Source organism: Lucilia cuprina, chromosome 3 (assembly GCF_022045245.1).
Source record: "Lucilia cuprina isolate Lc7/37 chromosome 3, ASM2204524v1, whole genome shotgun sequence".
Classification (NCBI taxonomy): Eukaryota; Metazoa; Arthropoda; class Insecta; order Diptera; family Calliphoridae; genus Lucilia; species Lucilia cuprina.
The window spans coordinates 1,284,341-1,307,048 of NC_060951.1; the positions used below are offsets into that span (position 1 = coordinate 1,284,341).

A 22,708-nucleotide genomic window follows, 5' to 3' on the forward strand; every position below is an offset into this window, starting at 1 on the left:
AATTCGAAACTCAAGTCCAAAAGTCTAGTTTTTTAGGGCAAATATTTGAAATTATATAATCTTCAACATTCTAGGCTATAAATTTAATTTGATTTTGAGTTAAGTCATTCTCTACGAAGTATGTAGATGGATAGATAGATATATAGATAGATAGATAGATAGATAGATAGATAGATAGATAGATAGATAGATAGATAGATAGATAGATAGATGATAGATATATAGATAGTTAGTTAAAAACATTTGTAAATGTTTTCTAACAATTAATATAATTTATTTGTTTTTTATTCATTTCAGAATATAACTTCATCACATACATCACTTAAATTCTTCCAAAAGGCAATAAAATCTGGATGAATTCAAAGTCAACTGAAGGGCTTTTAACTTTTTCTTTCATATTTACACACTACAGAAAAGGATTCATCTCAATTATAACAACCTCCAAATGTAACTAAATACAAAATTGTTAAAGTAGGTAATGAAAGTAGTTAACATGATCTTAATTAATAAAAGAAATTGATTAAATAAAAACTTTTCAAACTGTGTTTCATTTTTAAAAGCAACAATCGTAACCTTTCATATGATGTGACATGCTTGTCGGTACATTAACAAGTTTTGGAGATATAAGTGTGCAAACTTTGTTTGAACATAACCCACAACTGCCAAAAATGTCCTGAAACAATTTTTAGATTTTCATCTATATTTCGAATGTTTTTAATAATTTCTAAATAAAAGTTAGCAATAATATTGAATGCAATATTTCAATTCATATAAGCTTTACCTAACGCTGCCGCGCCCACTAGATGCGGTAATAAGTGGGCGTTAACATCAAAATGCAATTTTTAGTAAATTTGGTATACTTTTTCCAAAACAATTGTAAAAATCTAAAAGCTGAAATCCTAACCTTTCATATGATATAACTTTTTGGCTAATACATCAAATAGTTCTCGAGATATAATGTTTTAAACTTTGCTTGGACATAACCGAAAACGGTCAATTTGGTCATTAAACTATTTTAAGACTTTCGCCAATAACTCCTCTATTTTCAAGAATTTTTGAATACAATTTGGTAGTTAGATAGAGTGGAATATTGCGCTTCATATAAGCTGTACTATAAGCGTCTAGTGTCAAAAACAACTGATATACACGTGTTTTAACTATATTTTCCACTTTTTAACAGGGTTGTCCAACTGCCAGGCGGGCCAAAGGTTGCCCATCTTGTAGACCAATTTCCAATCTATCATATGGTGAAACATTCACATCAATATCTCAAGTAGTTTCTGAGATATAACATGTCAAAGAAAATAGTGTGCAGGAATCCACCTACTACCAGGTTCTGGTGACCTGGTGTTTTACAAAAAAAATTGGAAAATTATTTTTTCAATTTTTGTGGCTTAAAGACACTTTTGGTTTTTATTGAATATCTCGATTGTTTTTCAAGATAATTGAATGAAATTTAGCATGTAGATAAGGGGGAATATGAAGAATCTTTTGCAAAAAAGAAAAACTGCCACGCCCACTTGAGAAATCCATAAATGGGCGTTAAACTATAATCATAATTTTAATGAAATTTATTTAGTTTTTCTTAAAATGGATCGAATGTTCTAATAGCTGAATTCCTAACCTTTCATATGATGTGACTTTCTTGTCGGTACATTAACTAGTTTTGAAGTTATAATGTTTGAAACTTTGTTCGGACATAACCAAAAACTGTCAATGTTGTCTTTAAACAATTTTTAGACTTTTACTAATATGACGTCTGTTTTAAGGAATTTTTCACTAAAATTTAGCAATTTTATAGAATAGTTGTAACTTCAACATAATTGGATTGATTGATAAAAAAAACATAGTTAAATGAAATGTAAGATATTGCTAAGTAATTTTAGTTTGTTGAAAACCCGAGGTTTCAGGGTTTTAAGTATAAGTTTTAGATTTCTAATTTTATTGTTTTCTTTATAATTGTTATACGATTTTTTATGTATTTAAATTACTTTCAATTTTAAGTGTAAATCCATTTTATTTGCTTGATTTTTAGGTTTGATTTTCTGTTTACAAAAAAAAAACCTGTTCAATTGCTTAAACTGACTTTTTTGTTTTTCTCCAATATGTAATAATTAATTCAATGTTACACAACTTTTTTCGATTAGTTTTATATATTCAATGATTCGCAAAACTAGAGTAATTTTATAGTATTTTTTTCAAAATAAAACTTTAATTTTTTTGTTTAAGTTCAACAACTTACCATGACCATATGCACCTGTTAACTTTAAAACAAAAATATTAAAAACTCTTTAATTTTTTTTCGAATGAAAGCTGTAAAAAAAGAGAAGAGTTTATTGTTGTTTTCTTTAAAAGTAATGCTCTTACTTAAGAGTTTGTAATGTACGCTTGGCAAAGTACTTTAAATTGTTATCATTATCAATAAATGTTGTAAACATTAATCAAAAACGCTAAATAATAATGACGGAGTCAAAGTTTTTAAGCTGCTACTACTTTTATTGTTGTTGTTGTTGTTTTTGTTATAATTTTGTTTTATTAAGAAAATATGAAAAACTTATTATTTATGTTTTGCGTTTGTCTAAACTAACTGCTTGGTTACTGTTACTTGGTCTGATATTTAAGTTTTATTTCTAGAAAAAACATTGATGTATTGCATTACAAATCAATTGCAATCATATGAACTATATATTTATTAATACGTACCAGATATCTTTCTTTCTTTTTTTTTTAAACGTGGTGTGTTGTTTATTTCTTTTGGTTTACAATATTGCATAAGTTTGGAAACCCAATCATCAAAAATAAATAAATACAATTTTTATGTGTGATTGGTTTGTAACGTATGTTGTTGTTGTTGTTGTTGCTGTTAACACCAATTTTAAAGGAAAATGATTTTAGTTATAAAAGAGCTTTATATGTTATTGTTTATTTTTTTTACGAAAAAGTTGTTTTAAAATGCAATGATTTAAACATGAATTAAACTAAAATATAAACCATTTACTATTTTAAAAACAAAAGACTTAAGACACAGGCATAAGTGTAAAATTATTTACATTTGTTAATTACAGTGATATCTTAATTTAAAGTAGATTAGAAATAATGTTTAAAAAAGTTAAAGTTTCTTGTTTTATTTTAAAAACTTTTAGTTAGTAATAATTTAAAATTTGTTTTTATTACAAAGAAAAAATCACCTTCAATTTTGTTAAAAAACCAATTTTGTTTTATAATGTGACTTAAGTTTAGTAGCAATTAATCTGAAATAAAATTTAAATCTTAACCTTTTTAGTTTTCTAATTAATTCACTAAAATATTTTCAATACTATATTACATGATTTTTTTTTTAATTAAATTGATTTAAAATGAAATATAACCTTGATTCTAAGTTATTTAAAAGATTTTAAAAACTTTAATTAAAACTTATTTAATCTGATAAGTTTGCATTAAGAAACAACAGCAGAATTACTTATTTCAAACCGAAGATTTCAAAACAGATAAGCAAATAAACTTAGAATTTAATTAAAAATTTAAAAACTTTTTAACTAAAACTATTAAAATTTAAAAAAGGGTCTTAATTAATCAACTAAATAAATTAGTTTATTAACAAATTTTTTATTTAAATTGAACTTATTTACGTGCCTTGGTTTATTAAACATAACTTTATTCTATTTTAAACACACACTAGGCAAAACCCTAAACTGCAACTTCTACGTAATAATATAAACACACGTAAATACATAAACATACATACATATTTGTTTACTAACTATTAAATAACTCTATCTACATACTTGCTGGATATTTGCTGAAACATTTACATATTATGATGATTAGCAAATACAATTTATGAATATTTTTTTATGACTAATCAAGTCAAACCAACCGACAGCAAAATGTAGGGAAATAAAATAAAAAGCATAAAAATAGTAAGAAAACAAAAACAAAATTAAATTAAAAAAAAAAAGAAAGAAAGAAAAAAACCACACCAACCAAGGAGAAAGTATTTATTAGTTTAAAAGTTAAAGCAATAATAATAATAAATGGCAAATAATTGTATTGTTAAAATACCTATAGATATGACATGTATGTATGTGTATATATAAAGTAAACATGTATAGGTAACTGAAAGATACATGCCCATAAACTAAAGTGGTCAAATATGTAATACACCCAGAAATGAAAGCATTCAAATTAAATAAACACATTTAAGAAATGTGCCAAGACAACGTTAAAGTTGTTAAAGCCAGAGATGCTGTTGATGATGAAGATGACAATGTCAAAAAACACATGTCAATATTGATGATGATAATGCTGGTCAAAGAAGATTATTAAGTAATTTTAAAGTAGGTAAAGAGAGTTTTTTGTTTTTGCCATTAAATAAATAAATAAAATTTTAAATTATGCAATGAGAAGTAATATGAAAAGATTAATTATTTATGTCAGCATTTTACAAAAAAACATGACAATTAGTTTTAATATCATTTAAAGTAAATATTTACTACATGAGTATGTAGTTAATAACAATGTAAAATTAAAATATTTATAATTATTTTAATCACTGGCATGTTTTCTTAAGTTTGTATAAGTTTTTGTGTTTTAGTTTTAAAACCAGCAAAGCTGTAGTTAAACTAATGGCTTAAGCTTTAATTAAAAAATATGTTTAAATTATCAAAAATCTAAGAGATTTGTTACCGAGTTTAAAGTTGTTTAAAAGTTAAGGAAGTTAGTAAAAATATCTTACAAAATTTATTGATTTTAAATATTTAGTTTTTTTTCTTCCAGTTTCTTTGTATTACAAAATAGCCAAGTGAAAGGTTTTTCCCTTTTTTTCATAGTTTAAACATAATTTTAAAAGATTTTTAGTTACCTTTAATAACTGCTTTACTTTTATCATTATTCAATTTGTTTACAGCATGTTAATCAATCGATAAGAAAACTATTGCTTGCAAAATTGTAGTTTACACTTTATAACATCATCATTATCATTAACATTCAGCTAGATGGAAAACATCATACCATTACCTCTAATACTGACCATAGTTTGTTGGTACTTTATCTCAAGACTATTTCTTGTCTTATACTTCACACTCATTTATAGATATTTTTCACTTTTATTTCATTTTACTGGGAAAAAAGTAGTTATTACTTCCGATTGATTGTGGTAAACATTAAAACAGGCAGCTATTTGGAGTTTACTGCTGTAGTTTCAACTGAAATTATAAACAAATTTGTAATTAGTTAAGCTAAAAAGGAAATGCAAATTTAACTTAATTAAATAAATTGATTAAGTTAATTAAGTTATGTTAAGTTTCTACTTTTTTCTTTTTATGTTTACCTTAACATTAATTGAAGCTACACTAGAGGTTATGGTAACTTAAAAGAAAAAATATAACTTAATAAAACTTTTAAGAAAGTAGCTACTTAGCTTAAAAAACTAGTTGCTTAAAAATTATTATGAATATTACTAAATAAATATTTTTTTTTTAAATATACATACCTTGACAACATCAGAGATAACATTCTTTTTATATTTAGTCTTGGCGTTAAATTGTTTTCATTTAGACATCTGTAAAAACAAAAAGAAAATTATATATTAGTAAAAATAATTAAGGTTAAGGTTAAAATAGTTAAACAATATAAATTGTGTACATAGGAAAAACGCAATAATAAAAACTTTTAGTTTTCAAATTCATAGCAAATTATCTTAATTTACATTAAATGCGTTTATTACTTAAACATATACAAATTGTTATAAATTGTTATTATGTTTTCATTTTTGTTACTTTAATATACATTTATAAAAGGGATTTTTTTATAAGATTTTGTTTATAAGATATATAAATTTATTTTTAATATATATTTTGTTATATGCATTAATTCTTTTTTATTATTATTGTTTTTTACACTTTTTATATTAAATTCACGTTTAAATAGATTATTATATAGAAAAATGTTAGTTTAAATATTTCAAAAATATTTAGTTTAATATGTTAGAGAAAAAAAAAATAAAGAAAATTAATAAACAAAAATTAACTAAATGAAAACAAATGATATGAAATTATTTTAAAGTTATTTTCTTTAAACAATATGTTTGATTTTAAGTTTCCAGCTTATAATTTGATTTTTATGTATAAGATTTTTTTTTTTTTGTTTTTTTTTTCATTTAAATAAAGTAAATTGATTATTATCTCAAGTATCACATATGTTTCCTTAGAAAAATATAATGAATTATTAAAAAACAAACAAACAAATGAAAAAAAAAACAGCTTAAGGAAACATATAAAATTTTTAAATTTTCTTGTAAAACTAAACTAAAGGAATCATACGTAACATTATTAAGTCAACATAGTAAAATTAGTATAAAGATAAAGAGTATCTAAATGCCACTAATGTATACATTTTGGTTGCACAATGGAATTTATTTTACTTAGGAATTATATAGGCTGTTAAGTTATATAGTTTCAAAAAAAGGGGGAGGGATGTAGAAAACATTACTTGAGCTTTAGGTTTTGTAAATATGTTTGTTTTTATGATAAATATTGCTTTTCAACTATATAACGTTTAGATTCAAATTATTGTTTTTATCTCTTTTACTTTCTTTTTATATAGATTTATAAAGGTTTAGGGCGTATAATTTATCTGAGGTTGGTCCAGCTTATTTAAAGTGGCGTTTATTTAATGGTGTGTGTGTGTAAGTTTAAATTAAAGCTGCTTTTAAATATCATTAACTAAATGGCCTTCCACTACAGATGAATGATGATATCTCCTTCTTTGGGAAAAGTCTTCATTGTCTTCATTAAGTTGAGTGGGAGAAAGATCTACGCCAGGGCATGAAGGTGTAACCACAATTTGCTCATACTCATGCATGCGTTTACTAAAATAAAATAAAATTAGTATTAAATTAACACACAAAAAAGTGCAAGAGTCTTACCCGAAACACCGGAATATAACACTTTTCAACCAAGCAAAGAAATTAAATTCTGCTGTAAGACCTGGTTTAACAGCAGGATTTGCAGTGCCCACATAAAACCAAATAACGAAAACTACTACAAAACAGGTTAAGGCATAATACCAGTTCACCAACAACATAACCAAAATTTTCGTAAAGGCCTATAAAAGGAAAATAATTTATAAAAAAAATTAATCAAACCATAAAATCTTTCACAAATACTTACTCCCAATAACGAAGCCCATCTATTGCAATAACCTGAATACCAATTTTTCGTTTTGGAATGTATAGGCGGTCTAATGGGGGCAATAGGTTCCTCATCTTCATTGTCCTGGGTGGTAACAGTCTCTAAATTATCCTCAGCATTTGTACTATTCACACCTTCTGCATAGGATGCGGCATTTGATGTTGAGGAAGTGGCTTCTGTTGGTACATTGCCATTTTGTTGTGTAGCATTGTTGGTGTTTGAAGGCACATGTAAAGGTGAATTTTGGGGACTTTGTAGATTTTTATGGCGTACTCGATCGGGAAATAATAAATCTAAATCATTGCCTTCTTGAGTGGCACCATAACGACGGGTTTCGTAGGAGGGTGAGGAGGCCTGTATGCGAAAACGTTCTTCGCGTTGTTCTTGTATATCGAAAGTTTGGGCCAAAGCAAAATAGGAATAATCAATACAAGCATACGTAAGCAAAAAAGGCATAGTAACAATGGGGGCCAAAAAGTTAATATCGCCCACTATGATAAATGTAACAGTGACAACGGCTACCACACCCATAGAATAGAGAGGCACTTTATTAGGACCACGCTGGAAGTAAATAACAAATATTTAGAAGAATTTTATCTTTATAATACAAAAAAACTTACTCCTTTAGCTAAAATATCAATGCCGGGTATAACACTTTCCTTGGCAATACTTTGCAACACTCTAGGTGTGCCATACATGGCACCCAAACATGAAGACATACTGGACACATAAATACCCGCCACCAATAGTAAATGAACAGCGGACACCTTAACCACTATCATAAAATCGGTTAATAAAGTTTCTCTTTGACAGGTGGAGCCCAAAAACAAAAGGAACACCATATAAAGGAAGGTTCTAAAACGAAAAACAATTTTAATTCTGTCTTATTTGTTAATATAAAAACACTTACGAAGTTCCAAAAGCAGCTAGAGTGCCATTGGGTATATCTGTGGATGGAGCTCTCAAATCTCCACTCATATTAATGCCCGACAAAACACCAGTGACGGTGGGGAAGAACACACCAAATACCCTAAACCAGGAGTAGCCATCCTCATATTTAGGCCAAAAATTTAACACAAAATTATTGCTGGCCCAGCCGTCAAAGCCATTTTCTGTTGATTTATAACATAAGTAAATTTAGTTTTGAATAATACAAATCCCAACTCACCCCTATCTTCTCCAATAAAACTGCCCACCATAAAATCCAAAGCGGATACCAATAAAATCATAAGCAAAATAAATTGCAACTTAATGACCCATTTTACTCCGGCCACATTAATACAACCCAATAGTAAAACAGCTGCGGTGGCAAAACCTCTGATGGCCCATTTATTATCTTCCAAGCCCACCAATCCAGCCATAGATTCACCAAAACCCATGACATTCAAAGCACAACCTACAGCCTGGCCAAAGCAGTAGAGCAAACCTAAGGATCCACCAAATCTGGAACCTAAAGTATGGGCTATGAGGAAATATACACCACCACTTTCCACCCGACAACGTTCACATATGCCTACGGCAGAAAGCACAGAGACCAATGCTATAACCACTGTGCAAAATATAATTAAAATGGCATTTAAAATGCCGGCTTGGGCTACTATCCAGCCGGAACGCAGAAAAACTATAACACCAAACACATTAATTAGGCAGGAGGTAAATACACCATCCCAGGTGCCGAATAAAACGGGCTGGGATATAAAAAAATTGGAACGCCACCTTTAATATAAACATTAAAAATATATTTGTTTAAATCAAAAAAAGATGACTAATCATATTTACCAAGGTTTATCGCCCTGTTCTTGGGCAAATATTTCATTGGCTCCCGAAGCCTGATGGCCACCTGAAGCATAAGTGTGTTCATTGCCTAAATCTATAAAGCCTCCGGTATTGGCTCGCTGGCGAAAATTTGCCACCACCACTTCCCCATCATCTTCGTTGCCTAAACCAAAACGATTCCAATCCACTTGTTGTGCGCGACGGCTACCGCCATTGGCACCATTAGTTGCTGCACTATTACTCATACTCCAATGCTTTGTGTGCTATTGTTTTCACTCACACTTTCAATCAAATTTAATTAATTTTCTATTTATTATCTGCGATATTTTTGATTTTTTTTGTTAGAATTTCTGTAATCTATTTTTTTTAATTCTATTATGTTTTCTTATAGATTTCTCCCCATACATCCACGCAGGCAATTGTTGTTGTGTTCCAAATCTTATTTTTAATGCATTATTGCTGGCGTTTTGGTTTTTTTACATTTGATACATATTTTCTTAATAATTGGTATTATTTTTTTAATTTGTATACAAATATTATTTAGTTATTAATACTTGTGGTTTATTTGTTTAGATTTTGAGCATTTATTATTATTTTTTAAACAAAAAAATCTAAAACAATATAAAAAATAAATTTTTTCACTAAATGTTGTGCTGCTCTATAAAAAACACTGAGTTGTCTCAGCAACTGTCAAATGTGATGTCATTTTTTCACTAAAAAACAACAACAAACAGATGTTTGTAAAAGTGGCAACACTAGCAATAAATTAGAGAGAGATTTAAAAAGTAAACAATAACAGTAATGTAGATTTAGAGCTTTTTTTGCAGCTAATTTACTTGTTGTTATTGCTACTAGTCTTGGAGAGAATGGGATTTGCAAGGAAAGTCATTTTAATTTTATTTAATTTCTTTATTTAAAAAGCTTTAGCCATAGAAAATTGTTTTAACGAAACCTTTAAGTGGTTTAAACATCTAGAGGAGACTTAGGCCTGAAAATTGCAAAGTATTTTTTTAAAATTTGCTTAGAATAGTAAAGAAATGTATGCAATATTTGCTTTATTAGCTGTTTTATATATAATTTGAATAAAGATTAATATAGAATAATAAAACATCAAATACTTTTATTTTAAGAATTGTGTAAAAAATCCTTTTTTTAATAATTATAACCAAAGCAAATATAATAATTTCAAAATCACATTAACAAATCATATTCGAATTCACAAAGTTCCAAAATGTTTGTATATTTAAAAAATATTGACCAAGATTTTATTAAATCAAATTATTTTTTACACAATTCCCGTTGTTTTTTCTTGGAATTTCTTAATAAATTCATCAAAAATTATGTTTTTTTTTTTGTTTTTCAATAGGCAAAATAACTACTTTAAAATTCCTCAATTTTGAAAAAAAAGCTTTCCTGTTTAACCTTAAGTAGTTTACAAGAAATGTAATAAAACCAAATAAAAATTAACAAGGCATTTTAGTTTACAACATTAAGTTTGATAATACACATTCCGATATTATTTTAATATTAAGGGCAACACACACAAATTTAACTTAAAGCTAATTTCGAAGAATCATTTTTATAGGAAAAATTTCTGGTTAGTTTATATTTATTTTTGAATTATTAGTTCGTTGCCTATTTAATATTTAAATGTGGCATTTAAATAACTGGTGATTTCATTTAAAACCATCGAGCCAATAACCATTTTCTCGCAATTAACTTGAATAACTAATTCATCTGAAGATTGAGACCAATCACAGGTGATCAGTACTAAACTCTTTGAGGTCATGGTTTGTCCTACAAAGTTATAGATCGGATTGTCATTATTGCCATTTATGGCGGCTACATTAATACATTCGAATATTTTCTGTTTTAAAGTTGTGGCCTCAACTGTGTCCTGTTTTAACTTTAATTTAGTTTGATGTTCATTCATTCCCCTTAACTTGAGACGTTCTTCTTTAAATAGGGTTTCCGTAATGTGTACGGAGCGTACAAGTTCACCTATGATGGGTTTAAAGGTCACGCGAGAAGTGCCACTATTTGAGCAGATTTCAAAATCAATGGCATGGGTGGAATCATTAAAATCTACACCCATTACACTGGTGGCACATTGACCGGGGTTGAGTATATTAATAGGGGCAAATTCTTGCATTTGCATGCCAGGCGGTAAAGATTTTTGACCCATTTGTATGTTGGAAATTTCGTCAGTGCCTTGATTGACAATTTGCAGTTCGATGGATACCATGGCTGAGGAATATAGATGAGGAGAACGCGTATAACGATAGCTAACTTGTAGACCATGACCCGATAGTTTATTTAATAACTCCTTGTAGTTGTATGCGATGTAAGAAGGACCTACCAGATCTATGCGATTTGCCATTGGTTGGGGTATCAAAGCAGCAGTGTGTGTAGCAGCTAAAGGAGTACCTAAAATATAAAATTCTGTTAATCTTTATTCTAACAGTATTTTCAGTTTCTTTTCTTACCTGGTGTTAGAAAACCACCTAGAGAGGGTGTCATTACGGGGCCTATAGGGGGTATATCATCTAAATCCAATAATAAATCTAAATTACTTTTTTGTTCTTTTTGATTTTCCTTTTCCGTTTTAATCGAGTTTGCATTTTTATTATTATTTTTGGCTGGTGTTTCTTCCTCGCTCTCAGAATCGCTTTCCGTTTCTGAGGATTCACTAGCCGAGGATGAAGAAGAGCCATAAGAAGAGGATGATTCTGAATCTGAGGTGCCAGAACCATTGGCATTGTTAACTATATTATTGTTATTATTTGCCTTTAAATCCACTATTTTTTTGTTATTGTTAGTGTTATGCACTTCTTTGGCCACCACTGTCTTGGTGGTGGTTTCATTTTTATTTTCATCATCTGAATCTGATTCCGAAGAAGAAGTTGAAGAACCCGAAGAGGATTCACTTGAGCTCGAATATTCTGATGATTTATCTTCTGATTCTGAAAAGAACGAATTTTCGGTTTTCTTAGATTTCTTTTGTTTCGAATTGTTTTCTTTTTGTGGAGTGTGTTGAGCCTGATTATTAGACATGTGGTTAGACATTCTGCTAGGGTTTTCTTGCATAAAACCTTCAACATTACGTACTGAAGCATCCGAAGGCTGTTGCGGAAAACTGGGCAAATCATTATAACCCGAACAGCGCATATTCAAATAGTGCGATAGAGAACCCAATTGATAGAGATTACGTGTATGATATTTGCTCTCCAAGGTGGGAGCTGGCTTAGCTGATAGGAATACCTTCTTGGCCACTTCTGATAAAACATTACTTTTACCATTGCTGGGAAATATGAACTGTTTCAAGAATCTAGCTCTATCGCGTATATCGTAATTGACATCATAACGAGCCAAAGTGAAAACATATTGACACAACAAAGAAGTTTGTTGAGGATTTGTGAGATATAATTTCACCGACAAATTAAGAACTTGCAATTTTACAGCATCCTCTTCATCGACAAACGTTTTCGCCATTTTCCGCAATACATCTGGTGCTATTTTGGGCACCTTTTCGCTGTACTCTCCTATAAGCCAAATTATTGCAGATCTGGCTGCTGGTACCTTTATAAAGTCTAATAGTTTGGCCATTTGTGAGATAATGTCAAAGTGTTGAGCTGCCTTGGTTTGTAGGAGTTTTTTAATGACCACTACGCTTTCGGCTACAACATGTTCATCACGATTTGAGAGTAAGTGTACCAAACCACTGAGACAAGTTTCTGTTACTTCTTTTATAGTGCCAGCACAGCGGCCTATAGCTTGTATGGTGGCAGCCACAAATGGACGATCGCTGCTGGATATATAAGTTTGGAATTCTCTTAGAATCAAAGATATACTGGCAGCCGAGGCCAAGTTAGTAAGTATTTCCAATTTCAATAATTTAATGTGGGTTGGATCACTTGTGCGTACAAAAAATGATTTAATATGTGGCTCAAAAATGGCCTTACGTTTTGTAGACATTGAAGCAATACAGGTCAAAACCACACTTTGAACCTCTTTATGAGAACGTAATAGACGTATGAGAGCTTTTGCAATAATTTGCACTTCCTGACGTGGGGCTACATGATGATACAACTGAGCTACAGCCATTACTACCGAAGCATTGCGTGATTGCAGTAAAGGTTTGGTTTGTCTCAACAACAAACGATGATCTAAATCTACATGGTAGCTAGATGAAGGTGAGGAAGTAGAAGATTGCTTTTTATTACTTTGATTTGATTTTGTTTTCTTATTGCCCTCATCGTCACTGGTATTCGAATCGCTCTCTTCTGAATCATCATAAAACTTTTTGTTTTCTTCGGAACTTTGTGCGTTTTCATCCTCCGAAGGCTCATCGGCATTGGGATCCACAAATTGTGTGCGAGCATATCGTGTCAGCATATTAATAATAATCACCTGACCCCATTCATCTACATCCACCAACAGATTGCATAGTTTGCGATAGTTTTTGTGTATTAAATCAACACGTTCGGGACAGACCTACAAATATTTTTTTTATAAAATTTAAAATGAAAAAGTGGGTATTTTTTTGTTTATTTTACACACCTCTTCGAAAGCCATTACGGCAGAACCCACTACCAAGGTAGTACGATCCGACAACAATTTCTCTATTACTGTAACCAGTTCATCCTTTTGTTCCGGATCTATTGAATACAGCTTGGGTATTGCGTGAGCAGCTGTTTTGCGCACATAGGGACTCATATCAGATGCACTATCTCGTATGGCCAACATTACTATAGGCACTATCATGGCCACTCTTACCGAGGACAATACCCTTAAAGCTGAAGCTCTTATCAATTGATTGGGATCCTTAAGAGCTCTTTGGAATGTGGAAATGGACAGTAAGGCCAAATCTTGTTGTTCCTCAGCATAACGTACCAAGTACACATAAACCAATTTCTTTACTTCTATATTCTTAGAAACAACATTCTTGACCACAGCTGGAAAGAGATCACTGGCATCACGTCCTCTGGCAATCATGCCTATAATACGTTTCATGGCTTCCAATTTCAAACCATCCTTGTTACTATCCAGCATTTGCTTTAAATCGTCATGCTTGCGACCTTCATACTTAAATATGGCCCCACTAGCCGGATCTGTGCCATATTCGATGTCCAGACCCATTTGGGCCTTATCGCCATAAGCTGAAAATGCATTTGATTGTTGCTGCATGGCTGCCGATGTTGTGCTATTAAGACTCCCCGCTAAAGTAATGGGAGAACTTGAAGATAGCATACGAGCAATATAAGATAAGGTTCACAAAAAAAAAGTAATGAAAAGATTTTTTCTTTTCACACTCACACTCACTGAAACACAATTTATTTTCTTTGTTGATATTTTTTTTTGAAAATATCAAATATTTTGCTTTAAACTGATAGTATTATTTAATTAATGTTACTAACTACTGAAATATACAAAATATTTATTTTTTTATATAGATTTTTTATAAAAATAATGAATTTTTCTGCAATATATATTTTTTTGCAATATTTTCACTTGACTGCAACTACAATGAAATTGATGACGTACTTGACAGAAAATATCTGTCAGATATTCTTCTTCTAGTTATCTTAAACCAATTTTGTTGTTGCCACAATAAAAACATGTTGCCATATAATAAGAAAATAAGCAAAACAGTGGCATCTTTTAAAGAGAAAGTGATGATGAGAGAAATAGATTGACAATCTTATCAGCTGTTTGTTGTAGTTGTTTTCTTCTTCTTGCACTTCTTAGTACTACAATTTTTTTGTTTATTTGCAGCTAATCTTTTGAGGAAAATTAATTTAATAATAGCAAGAAAATTTTAGAAAAATTGTTTGAATCTCAAAAGCCTGATAAAGCTTTTGCTTTGAAAAATGAGTTTTCCTTTAACAAACCCTAATAAGGAGTCGGCTAGAGCAGCTTGTAAAAAATGTGGTTATGCCGGGCATCTAACATTTCAATGTAGAAACTTTCTCAAGGTAAGAAAAACTAGTTTTCTTTAATAATTATACAAAAAAGCTGCAACTTTTTTTGTTTAGGTGGATCCCAATAAGGAAATTTTATTAGATGTAGAAAGCACTAGTTCAGATTCGGAACTAGACTACTTGACCCCTTTGACTGAACTGCGCATGAAGGAGTTGAAGGAAAAGGAAGCAGAACTACTCAGCAAACACAAAAAATCTTCTTCAAAGTCTTCAAAAAAGAAAAAATCGAAAAAGAAGAAAACAAAACACAAGAAAAGCCACAAAAAACACGGCAAAAACAAGAAACATAAGAAACGTTCATCAACCGAATCTTCCTCCTCATCATCATCTTCCCTAAGTTCGTCTTCCTCCACCGATGAAACCACCGAATCGGACTCTAGCGATAATGAAGAGTCTTCCACTAGTGAATCAGATGAAACGGGACGTAAGGTACGCAAGAAGGGTAAATATAAGCGTAAGGCCTCCGAGACTCCAGTAATGAGACGCAAGAAATCTAAAGTAAAGCGTAAACGTTACAAGACAACAGATACCACCTCCGATTCAGAAGAAGAATCTTCATCGGATTGATTAAAAAAACAGACATGGAATAGCAAATATTGTTTACGTTTCTTTAGAATATAAAGTTGTACGCCAAATGTTTAAAAGTCAAATATTTTATATCAGGTAAAGCAAAAAAAGTAAAAACAGCAAGTTTTTGTTTAAATGATGGCAAAAAACAACTTTAATTTTAAGTTAGTTCTAATTAAATAAAACAATTGTCTAGTTAAAAAAACACAAAAGAATGTTTTCTTTTCCTTTGTGTTTTTTAAACTTTCTCCAAGTAGTAAAATCCTCCAACACAATTTCCGAATTTAAATACACCCACCAAATTGACCATAAACAAATGTTTTGTAAACCGTTTTTCTCTAGATGTCTTGATGACCTCAAGTCAAATTTTGTGTTCCTTAATATAAAACTGAAAATCAACCCCTCAACAAACAAGAAGTTAGTATAACATAATAAATAGTATAACCCAGTAGTTTAAAGCATTTTTATAACCGTATGATAATAAATATAAAGAAAACAACTCCACTTTCTAACTTTACTTTAAAAGAAAAAAACTTATAGACAAGATTATATTAAGAGAAATCAATAAAACTAGAATATTTTCATGATTTATACTGTAGAGATTAAAATTTGTTCTGCAAAATATTGGCAGTTATGTAATAGTTTAATACTTAAACTTTTATAAACATTTATGTTTGAATGCACTTTTTCTTGTATTTTAAAATAAAATATTTTTTTCTCTCTTTTAAATTAAAACTATGTATGTATATGCATCTCTTAAAAAATAAGCAATAAATATAATAAACATTCAATTTAACTTGAGAGTAAGTTCGTAGTTTTATTGGAATTTTCTTAACTGGATACACAAAGCAGAAAATATTGGTGATTAATAAAAAAAATTATTTATTTTTTAGAACAATATTTTTATTTAGATATACATTACTTTACAGGCGCATTATAAATGAATACTTTAGTTTTAAATCTCTTCCATGAGATTGTCTTTTTATTCTTGTAGCTTTATTTGTTGTAAAGATTTCAAAGTTTGTTGTCTTATGGAAGCAGCTATCAATGATAAAATTTGTTCACTTTGTGGTAAATTGGATCTATCTAATTTTTCTGCTATATCCACATATAAATTATTCATTATAGATTTTACTAAAGCATTATCTGGGGTTTTCGCTAAATCTAGTTTTTTGTCCTCTAATTGTTTTTGTAGTTTTAATAATTCCTCATTTTGTTTTAATACTTCAGATTCTTTTTTATTTAATTTTAGTTCCAAATCCTTTGCTTGTTCTTTTAGTAATCTAACTTCGTTTTCTAAATCCTTATTATGACTGCTTTTAGTCATTAAATCCTTTTGCAATTCCTTAATTTGTATGTCGTTATTAACCAATTGTTCTCTTGTTTCCTCTTTAAGTTTAAATTCTTCTTTTAATTTTTTAGTTAATTCTTTTATTATAGTTTTTAAATCTTGCTTGTATTCTATTTTAAGATAATTAAAATCTTCTTTAAACTCCTCTATAATATCTTGTATTTTCTCTTCTTCCTTATCTTTTAATGATTGTTCTTGTAAATTTTGTTTTAGTTTTCTATTTTCTTTCTTGAGCATTAACAGTTTTTCTTCTAATTCCAAAATTTCATCATCTCTTTCTGGTTTCTGCTTGCTGTCCATTCTATCACAAAGCTCTAGTTTATCTAAAACTTTTTCAATTTTATTTTCCAATTTATTCATATTCATGCGTAACTCTGAACCTTGAGTTCTTTGTTCTGTTAAAAGCATTTGCATATACTGGGATTCTAAAGGATTTACAGGATATACAGCACTAGTCGTTGCTTGAGCTGCATTGTAAGCCGCTATTGCGGTTACCATTTGCTGTTGTGATTTAATGCTGGTTAATTTACTACTTCTAGCGGGTATGCCAGGTTTTTGCGTGGAGGTCAAAGGTGTTTTAATAACTTCGGTATCTGAAGAATCACTGTACTCGGTGGTAGTATGTTGATTTGTTGATGATAAAGTCGGCAAAGGTCTACCCATTTTAGCCATACGTTTTATTAAAGAATTTTTTGATTCTTTAGTAGCGTCTGCCGGTATGAAGCTATTGAAATCATGTTCAACATTTATACTTTGAGCTTCAGTAGTATTTGTTTCTTCTTGCAATTGTTTATTATCTTCTTGGGTTTCTTTAAAGTTTATTCCTTTAGTTTGTATATTATATACAAACTCATCTTCGTCTTTTAAAGTATCAAAGCTAAAACTCCAATAAACGCTATCCTCTGCATAAAATTGCCAATATTTGTTTTGTTTATATAGTAAATCCTGTTGGGTTGATAATTGCAATGTTGCTAATATATTCACTTTGGTCTTATACATTATTATATTACAGCTATTATCAGGATTTTGTATTAAAGCCAAGCCCACTTTACCCTGCAGTTCGCCCTGTTTATAGGCAGTCACTACTTTGGCCAGTAAAGTTATACTGTTGGCATTTGTTGTAGTGGCATTTTCTGCTTTAAATTCTTTACTTTTTAAATCATTTGCTTTGGGTCGTTGATATTTTAACGATTGTTGTTTATCATCAGATGATAAGGTCTCTTCACCAAAGAGCTGCTGCAGTTTAGAAGATTTGTTGCTAAATTTGTTCTTTTATGAGTTTGTTATCTTTCCAAAGTTTTCAAGTGTTACTTACCCCTTTAAGGAGCCAAAGAAATCTTCGTCTACATTATTGTCCAAATCAAAATTGAAATTATTCATGATTTTAGCTAAACATTAAAATTAACACATAAAAACATAAACAAAGTAACAAAAATATTATTTTTTTGTTTTTGCAAGCAAAAATCAACAACAATTAAATGCCAGCTGTTGTTGACAATTCTTATCAGCAAAAATAACAGTTGTATTTTAATAGTAGTACATTAGTATTAACGGTTTAAAAAGGAAATAATCGATAAATAAGTAATCAAATAACGATTTAAGTGGTTTTTAATATAGAGATTTACTGTAATATTTGTTAGAGTTTTTGTTGTTGTATCTGAAGCTAATTTTAGCGTTTAATGCATAAATTTTTATTTAATGAAAAATATATAAACAAATGATTTATATTTCAGGTTTCATTAGCAAATTTTTAAACTCTTAAATATTATAAAAAAAATCATTGAAAAAGCAATATTTTGAAGCCAAAACAGTACCAATACTATTTTCTATATTTTTTAATTGTTTTTATAATATATATCATTTAAACATTTTTGAAAAATTTAAGTGACTAATTCTTGTTTTAATATAAATTTAAAATAAACATGAAATAATTTTCATACATAATGAAACTGTTGAATTTTTCAAATAACTTGAGTTTTGTACTAAAAAATAAAGAAAAATATATGAAAATTTTTATACACAAATTTCAAATTAAAAATCAGTTTCTCTCCTTTTTTATAAACACAAGGGAAATTCTTTAAAAAACAAAGCTAAGAATTTTATATTTTAACTTTGAAAGCGTCTAATGGATGTCTAACCAAATTTACATATATTTAAAAAAACTGAAAACAGGTTTATCTCTTTAAACAATTTAACCACCATATTTAGATATTCCAAACATATTTATAACTACACACATGTTGTTGTAACTTACAAACTAATTTAGGCTTTTTTCGAAAAAAATTTAATTTATGTAAAATTAAAACAAGAAACCATTGAAAATATAATAATATACATATGTATATTTAAATGAATGAACTAAAAGGTTTTGTATATAAAAATTTTATACACGTGTTAGTATTTTTTATAAAAACACCACACACGCTTATCTTGTAAGCCCAATTTTAGAGCGTTAAAAATACGCAGTTTTTTTTGAAGTTACAACTTTTTAAAACGCCTTTTTTCTAGTAAGGGAATTGAAAATAGACCTTAGACACTAAATATTATATAGTGACGTCAATTAAAAAATGTTTACAAATACATAATAATTTCAATAATTTAAAAAAAAGAAAAACTAATTACTTCCTTGTAATTATTCTTAAAAAAATTATAATAATACAACGCTTTGTGTTTATTTTAATAAGTATAAAGAAAAAACAAAATAAGTGATTGAACTTATTTATAAAAAGTTTTCATAATTTAAACAGTACATAATTTTAAACAATGAAAAATTTATTTTCAAACTTTTTTTATGATTTCATGAAAAATTATTTATATTATTCATGATGCATGTATGTATGTAGTAGTCTACAAGTAGGAAAATGCAATATTTTATGCTATTATTATTTTTTTTATTAATTATTATTAATTTGTTTTATTTTTTGTTTAACATATAAATTCAACTAAACGCAAAAGTTTGCAACACTTCAAAACGAAGTAACGGTAATCGTTCATAAATTTGGCATCACTATATAACGTCATGTATTTCGCAGTAATGCCAATAACACAAATCTATGCAAATTATTGTAGTGATGCCCATAAAACAGAAATTAATGCAGTTTTTTTAAATCATTTTAAATAAAACAAAGTTTTATTTTAATAAGTACTAAAAAAATGCTATATTTCTTGTTTTTTTTAATCTAGAACTTTTTTTGGAAATGAAAACTTAACAATTCCCCTTCAGAATGTTTATTTTTTTATTACAAAACTAAAGCAACAACAATTTTATTTATTAAATAAATAACATGTTGTAAAAAAGGCATGAGACCAAAATAAAGTACTACTTATCAACATAAATAAATACGAAAAAAATATATATTTATAGTTTTATTTTTATAAACAAAGAAAATATCAACTAAGATGATCTAAAGGTAAACGTGAGTAAAGTCGTCTAGTCAGTCAACCCTTAACATAACAATCCAATGAAACATCAACAACAATTTCAAAAATACTTCAAAAATCATGTAGTTCTTTTTAAAACAGCGCCACACTTTAATGTTTATATTTTTAATTTAGAATTTAATTGAAAACATAAATAAGAATTTTGTTGTTGTATAAACGCAAGGTATGTATGACTGTTATATTTCAAATAATAAGGAAAAGTAAGGGCTATAACTAACACAGCCACATACATACATAGCTATGGATGTTCTAATTTATTTATTTATTTCCTAATCAATCTTTTATATTTTGAATTTTTAGTAAAGAAATAAGTAAACAAACAAAAATGTCTTATATTTTGTTTATTTTCCAACTAAAGTTTTTATTATTTGTTGTTCCAATTGGAAGGTCAACTAGTCAGCAGTCTGTCTGTTCTGTTTTTTTTTTTGTTTTGTTTCTTTCTCTTCTTCTATTTACAACGTGGGCATGTAAAGAAGAAAATAAATATTTTTTTATTATTTTTTTTTTATTTATATTTTTGATACTTTATCAGACATCATACTTTGTATGGGTATTTAAGAACTTTATTGTAAACATCACATGCACACACATATTGTTTACTTTTGAAGTAAACATAGAATACCCTACTTGTAGGTTAGTTTTTTGTCATTTGATGTTATTAATTGAGGTTATGTGCGCAATTTTTTTAAGGTTATGTTAAGAATATTCTTATGATCAAAAACAGAATAAGCTTTAAATCAATATATACATATTTTAAAAACCGGAGCTAAAGTTTTATGGAAATCAGTTTTATGCTTAGATTCTGCCGGTTTGAAATTTTTGATAGCTGTAAACGTACCTTTAGAATATTACCTATCTTATTGACCTACATACTACATTATTTTGTTAAATGTTTGAGCAATCATTTGTTACAAGGTATTTACTTTTTCCCACTAAAAGAAGCGCATTTCTAGTTCGTTGTGTTTCCCCTACAATAATTATTATTTTGTTTACGGACTTTTTGCCAAATTTAGAATTTATGTATAATTATTATTTAATATTTAATTACTTTAAGGTCATTGTAAATAATTACATATCGAAGTGATAACTAAATACAAATAAACAAATACAAAAGTATCGATCATGGAAATTTTAAGAACAAATTTTGCCAATCAAAGATAAAAAGAGTTCTTGAAAATAGTGAAAATTTTCCATTAAGTTATCAAACAAGAAAAAAAACTATACAAAGCACTTGAATAATTTACAATTTACCAAAGATAAAGAAAATTTCTGTAAACGATCATTAAGGAAAATTTACAATTTACCAAACGATAATAAACATTTTAGTAAATGATCAGAAAAATTTAAATGAGTTTCCAAAATATTTTATTTATTTTTATTATTTAAAGAAAATTTCTTTTTTAAAATAAGTACAGATCATTAAAATTTAAAGAAATTTTTTAAATTTTTAGTAAAACTTTATTGTTATTACTTAACACTTGCCCAAAATGTAGAAAAGTATCGAATTTCATGTTTTCTTTTATAAAACCATTAAAATATATAGAAACCAATTAAAGAATGTATACTTGAAAAGTCATTAAAAAAGACTTTGAACTAATGCATTTTAAAATTGCTATAGTTCTCTTACTCTTAAGTGGTTTATGCTCCCAAGAGTATGTAACTAACTCACTATCTCTACCTCTCGGCTGTACATCATGAACATGATCGTTCACTCAGCTGAGACTGGATTAATGACCGTCATTGGTGTCAGATAGCTAGCGAGCCAGCTCGTCTCTAGCCCGAGTAAAAGAAGAACGTGCATTTTGTCTAGAGATATGTATGAATACATACACAAAGTCACAATTGTAAAATGAAGCGTAAAAAACATCTTTTTTCAAAATAATTTATTTAATTTGTTTTTTTTTTAACATACAATGCCGGTATTATTTACATTTCCCCAAAAGATCATGGAAAAATTGACAACGCAATGAGTGGGGAGATGATGAGAGGAAAAATACTGGATTAAATGTTTGTATGAAGACCCCATACCTTGGTTTGAAGACTACGTGCAAAAGTTAACATCGTCAAATAATAAATATGCATTTTATTTTTATGAATTTAAATTTGTGCGGATATTATTAAATTTAATGAAATTATAAAATTTGCTAATATTAGAGGATTTTTTTATTGTTAAAAATTTAAGCACGCTATCAAAATTTATGAATACGAATATGATTTTGGTGTTGTAAACTAAAATTTATTAAAAAAAATATAGAATTTTTTTAGAGTCTGTGCAAGTGTTCTTAAGGAAATATGCTAAAATATTTAGCAAATATTATCTAGATTCTGAATTTCTTTAGTAAATATACTAAGTTTCAGAGCATCATTTCTTTACAAAATTTGATCAGTTTCTGAACAAAGTT

General features: G+C 28.5%; 5 protein-coding genes and 2 long non-coding RNA genes across 9 annotated transcripts in view; 3 read left to right on the forward strand and 4 right to left on the reverse strand.

Annotated features, from left to right (window-relative positions):
- Positions 1-534, forward strand: part of LOC111691053 (ESF1 homolog) — a 124,507-nt gene extending 123,973 nt beyond the window's left edge. Inside the window, exon 5 of the transcript XR_006940183.1 lies at positions 298-534. The gene's annotated coding sequence lies outside the window, so the exon portion shown is untranslated. The remainder of the gene's footprint in view (positions 1-297) is intronic.
- A 2,701-nt stretch (positions 535-3,235) lies between these two features.
- Positions 3,236-5,801, reverse strand: LOC124418712. Of its 2 annotated transcripts, none has more exons than XR_006940185.1 (3): positions 5,492-5,801; positions 4,862-5,204; positions 3,236-3,858 (listed from the first exon to the last, which is right to left on the reverse strand). It is a non-coding gene; the product is annotated as an uncharacterized LOC124418712 (long non-coding RNA). The 2 variants fall into 2 exon arrangements; XR_006940184.1 differs by having other exon boundaries at positions 3,236-4,305.
- A 741-nt stretch (positions 5,802-6,542) lies between these two features.
- On the reverse strand, positions 6,543-9,646 carry LOC111682820 (solute carrier family 12 member 8). Its single transcript, XM_023444809.2, has 7 exons — positions 8,970-9,646; positions 8,359-8,906; positions 8,101-8,302; positions 7,811-8,045; positions 7,170-7,751; positions 6,926-7,104; positions 6,543-6,868 (listed from the first exon to the last, which is right to left on the reverse strand). Exons 1-7 carry the CDS (start codon positions 9,209-9,211, stop codon positions 6,709-6,711), a joined length of 2,148 nt encoding a protein of 715 aa, XP_023300577.2. The 5' UTR covers positions 9,212-9,646; the 3' UTR covers positions 6,543-6,708.
- A 214-nt stretch (positions 9,647-9,860) lies between these two features.
- Positions 9,861-14,368, reverse strand: LOC111682825 (AP-3 complex subunit beta-2). 2 transcript variants are annotated; one of them, XM_023444816.2, is made up of 4 exons: positions 14,283-14,327; positions 13,527-14,202; positions 11,453-13,460; positions 9,861-11,393 (listed from the first exon to the last, which is right to left on the reverse strand). In XM_023444816.2, exons 2-4 carry the CDS (start codon positions 14,151-14,153, stop codon positions 10,606-10,608), a joined length of 3,423 nt encoding a protein of 1,140 aa, XP_023300584.2. In that variant the 5' UTR covers positions 14,154-14,202; positions 14,283-14,327; the 3' UTR covers positions 9,861-10,605. The 2 variants fall into 2 exon arrangements, with proteins under 2 accessions (XP_023300584.2, XP_023300583.2); XM_023444815.2 differs by having other exon boundaries at positions 13,527-14,368.
- A 135-nt stretch (positions 14,369-14,503) lies between these two features.
- Positions 14,504-16,321, forward strand: LOC111682826 (protein SREK1IP1). Its single transcript, XM_023444817.2, has 2 exons — positions 14,504-14,941; positions 15,002-16,321. Exons 1-2 carry the CDS (start codon positions 14,837-14,839, stop codon positions 15,512-15,514), a joined length of 618 nt encoding a protein of 205 aa, XP_023300585.1. The 5' UTR covers positions 14,504-14,836; the 3' UTR covers positions 15,515-16,321.
- A 51-nt stretch (positions 16,322-16,372) lies between these two features.
- Positions 16,373-18,349, reverse strand: LOC111682827 (epidermal growth factor receptor substrate 15 homolog). Its single transcript, XM_023444818.2, has 2 exons — positions 18,181-18,349; positions 16,373-18,123 (listed from the first exon to the last, which is right to left on the reverse strand). The coding sequence occupies exons 1-2, from the start codon at positions 18,243-18,245 to the stop codon at positions 16,497-16,499; spliced, it is 1,692 nt and encodes a 563-aa protein (XP_023300586.2). The 5' UTR covers positions 18,246-18,349; the 3' UTR covers positions 16,373-16,496.
- A 3,675-nt stretch (positions 18,350-22,024) lies between these two features.
- On the forward strand, positions 22,025-22,446 carry LOC124418701. The gene is made up of 2 exons (XR_006940166.1): positions 22,025-22,150; positions 22,250-22,446. It is a non-coding gene; the product is annotated as an uncharacterized LOC124418701 (long non-coding RNA).
- Positions 22,447-22,708: the final 262 nt, after the last annotated feature.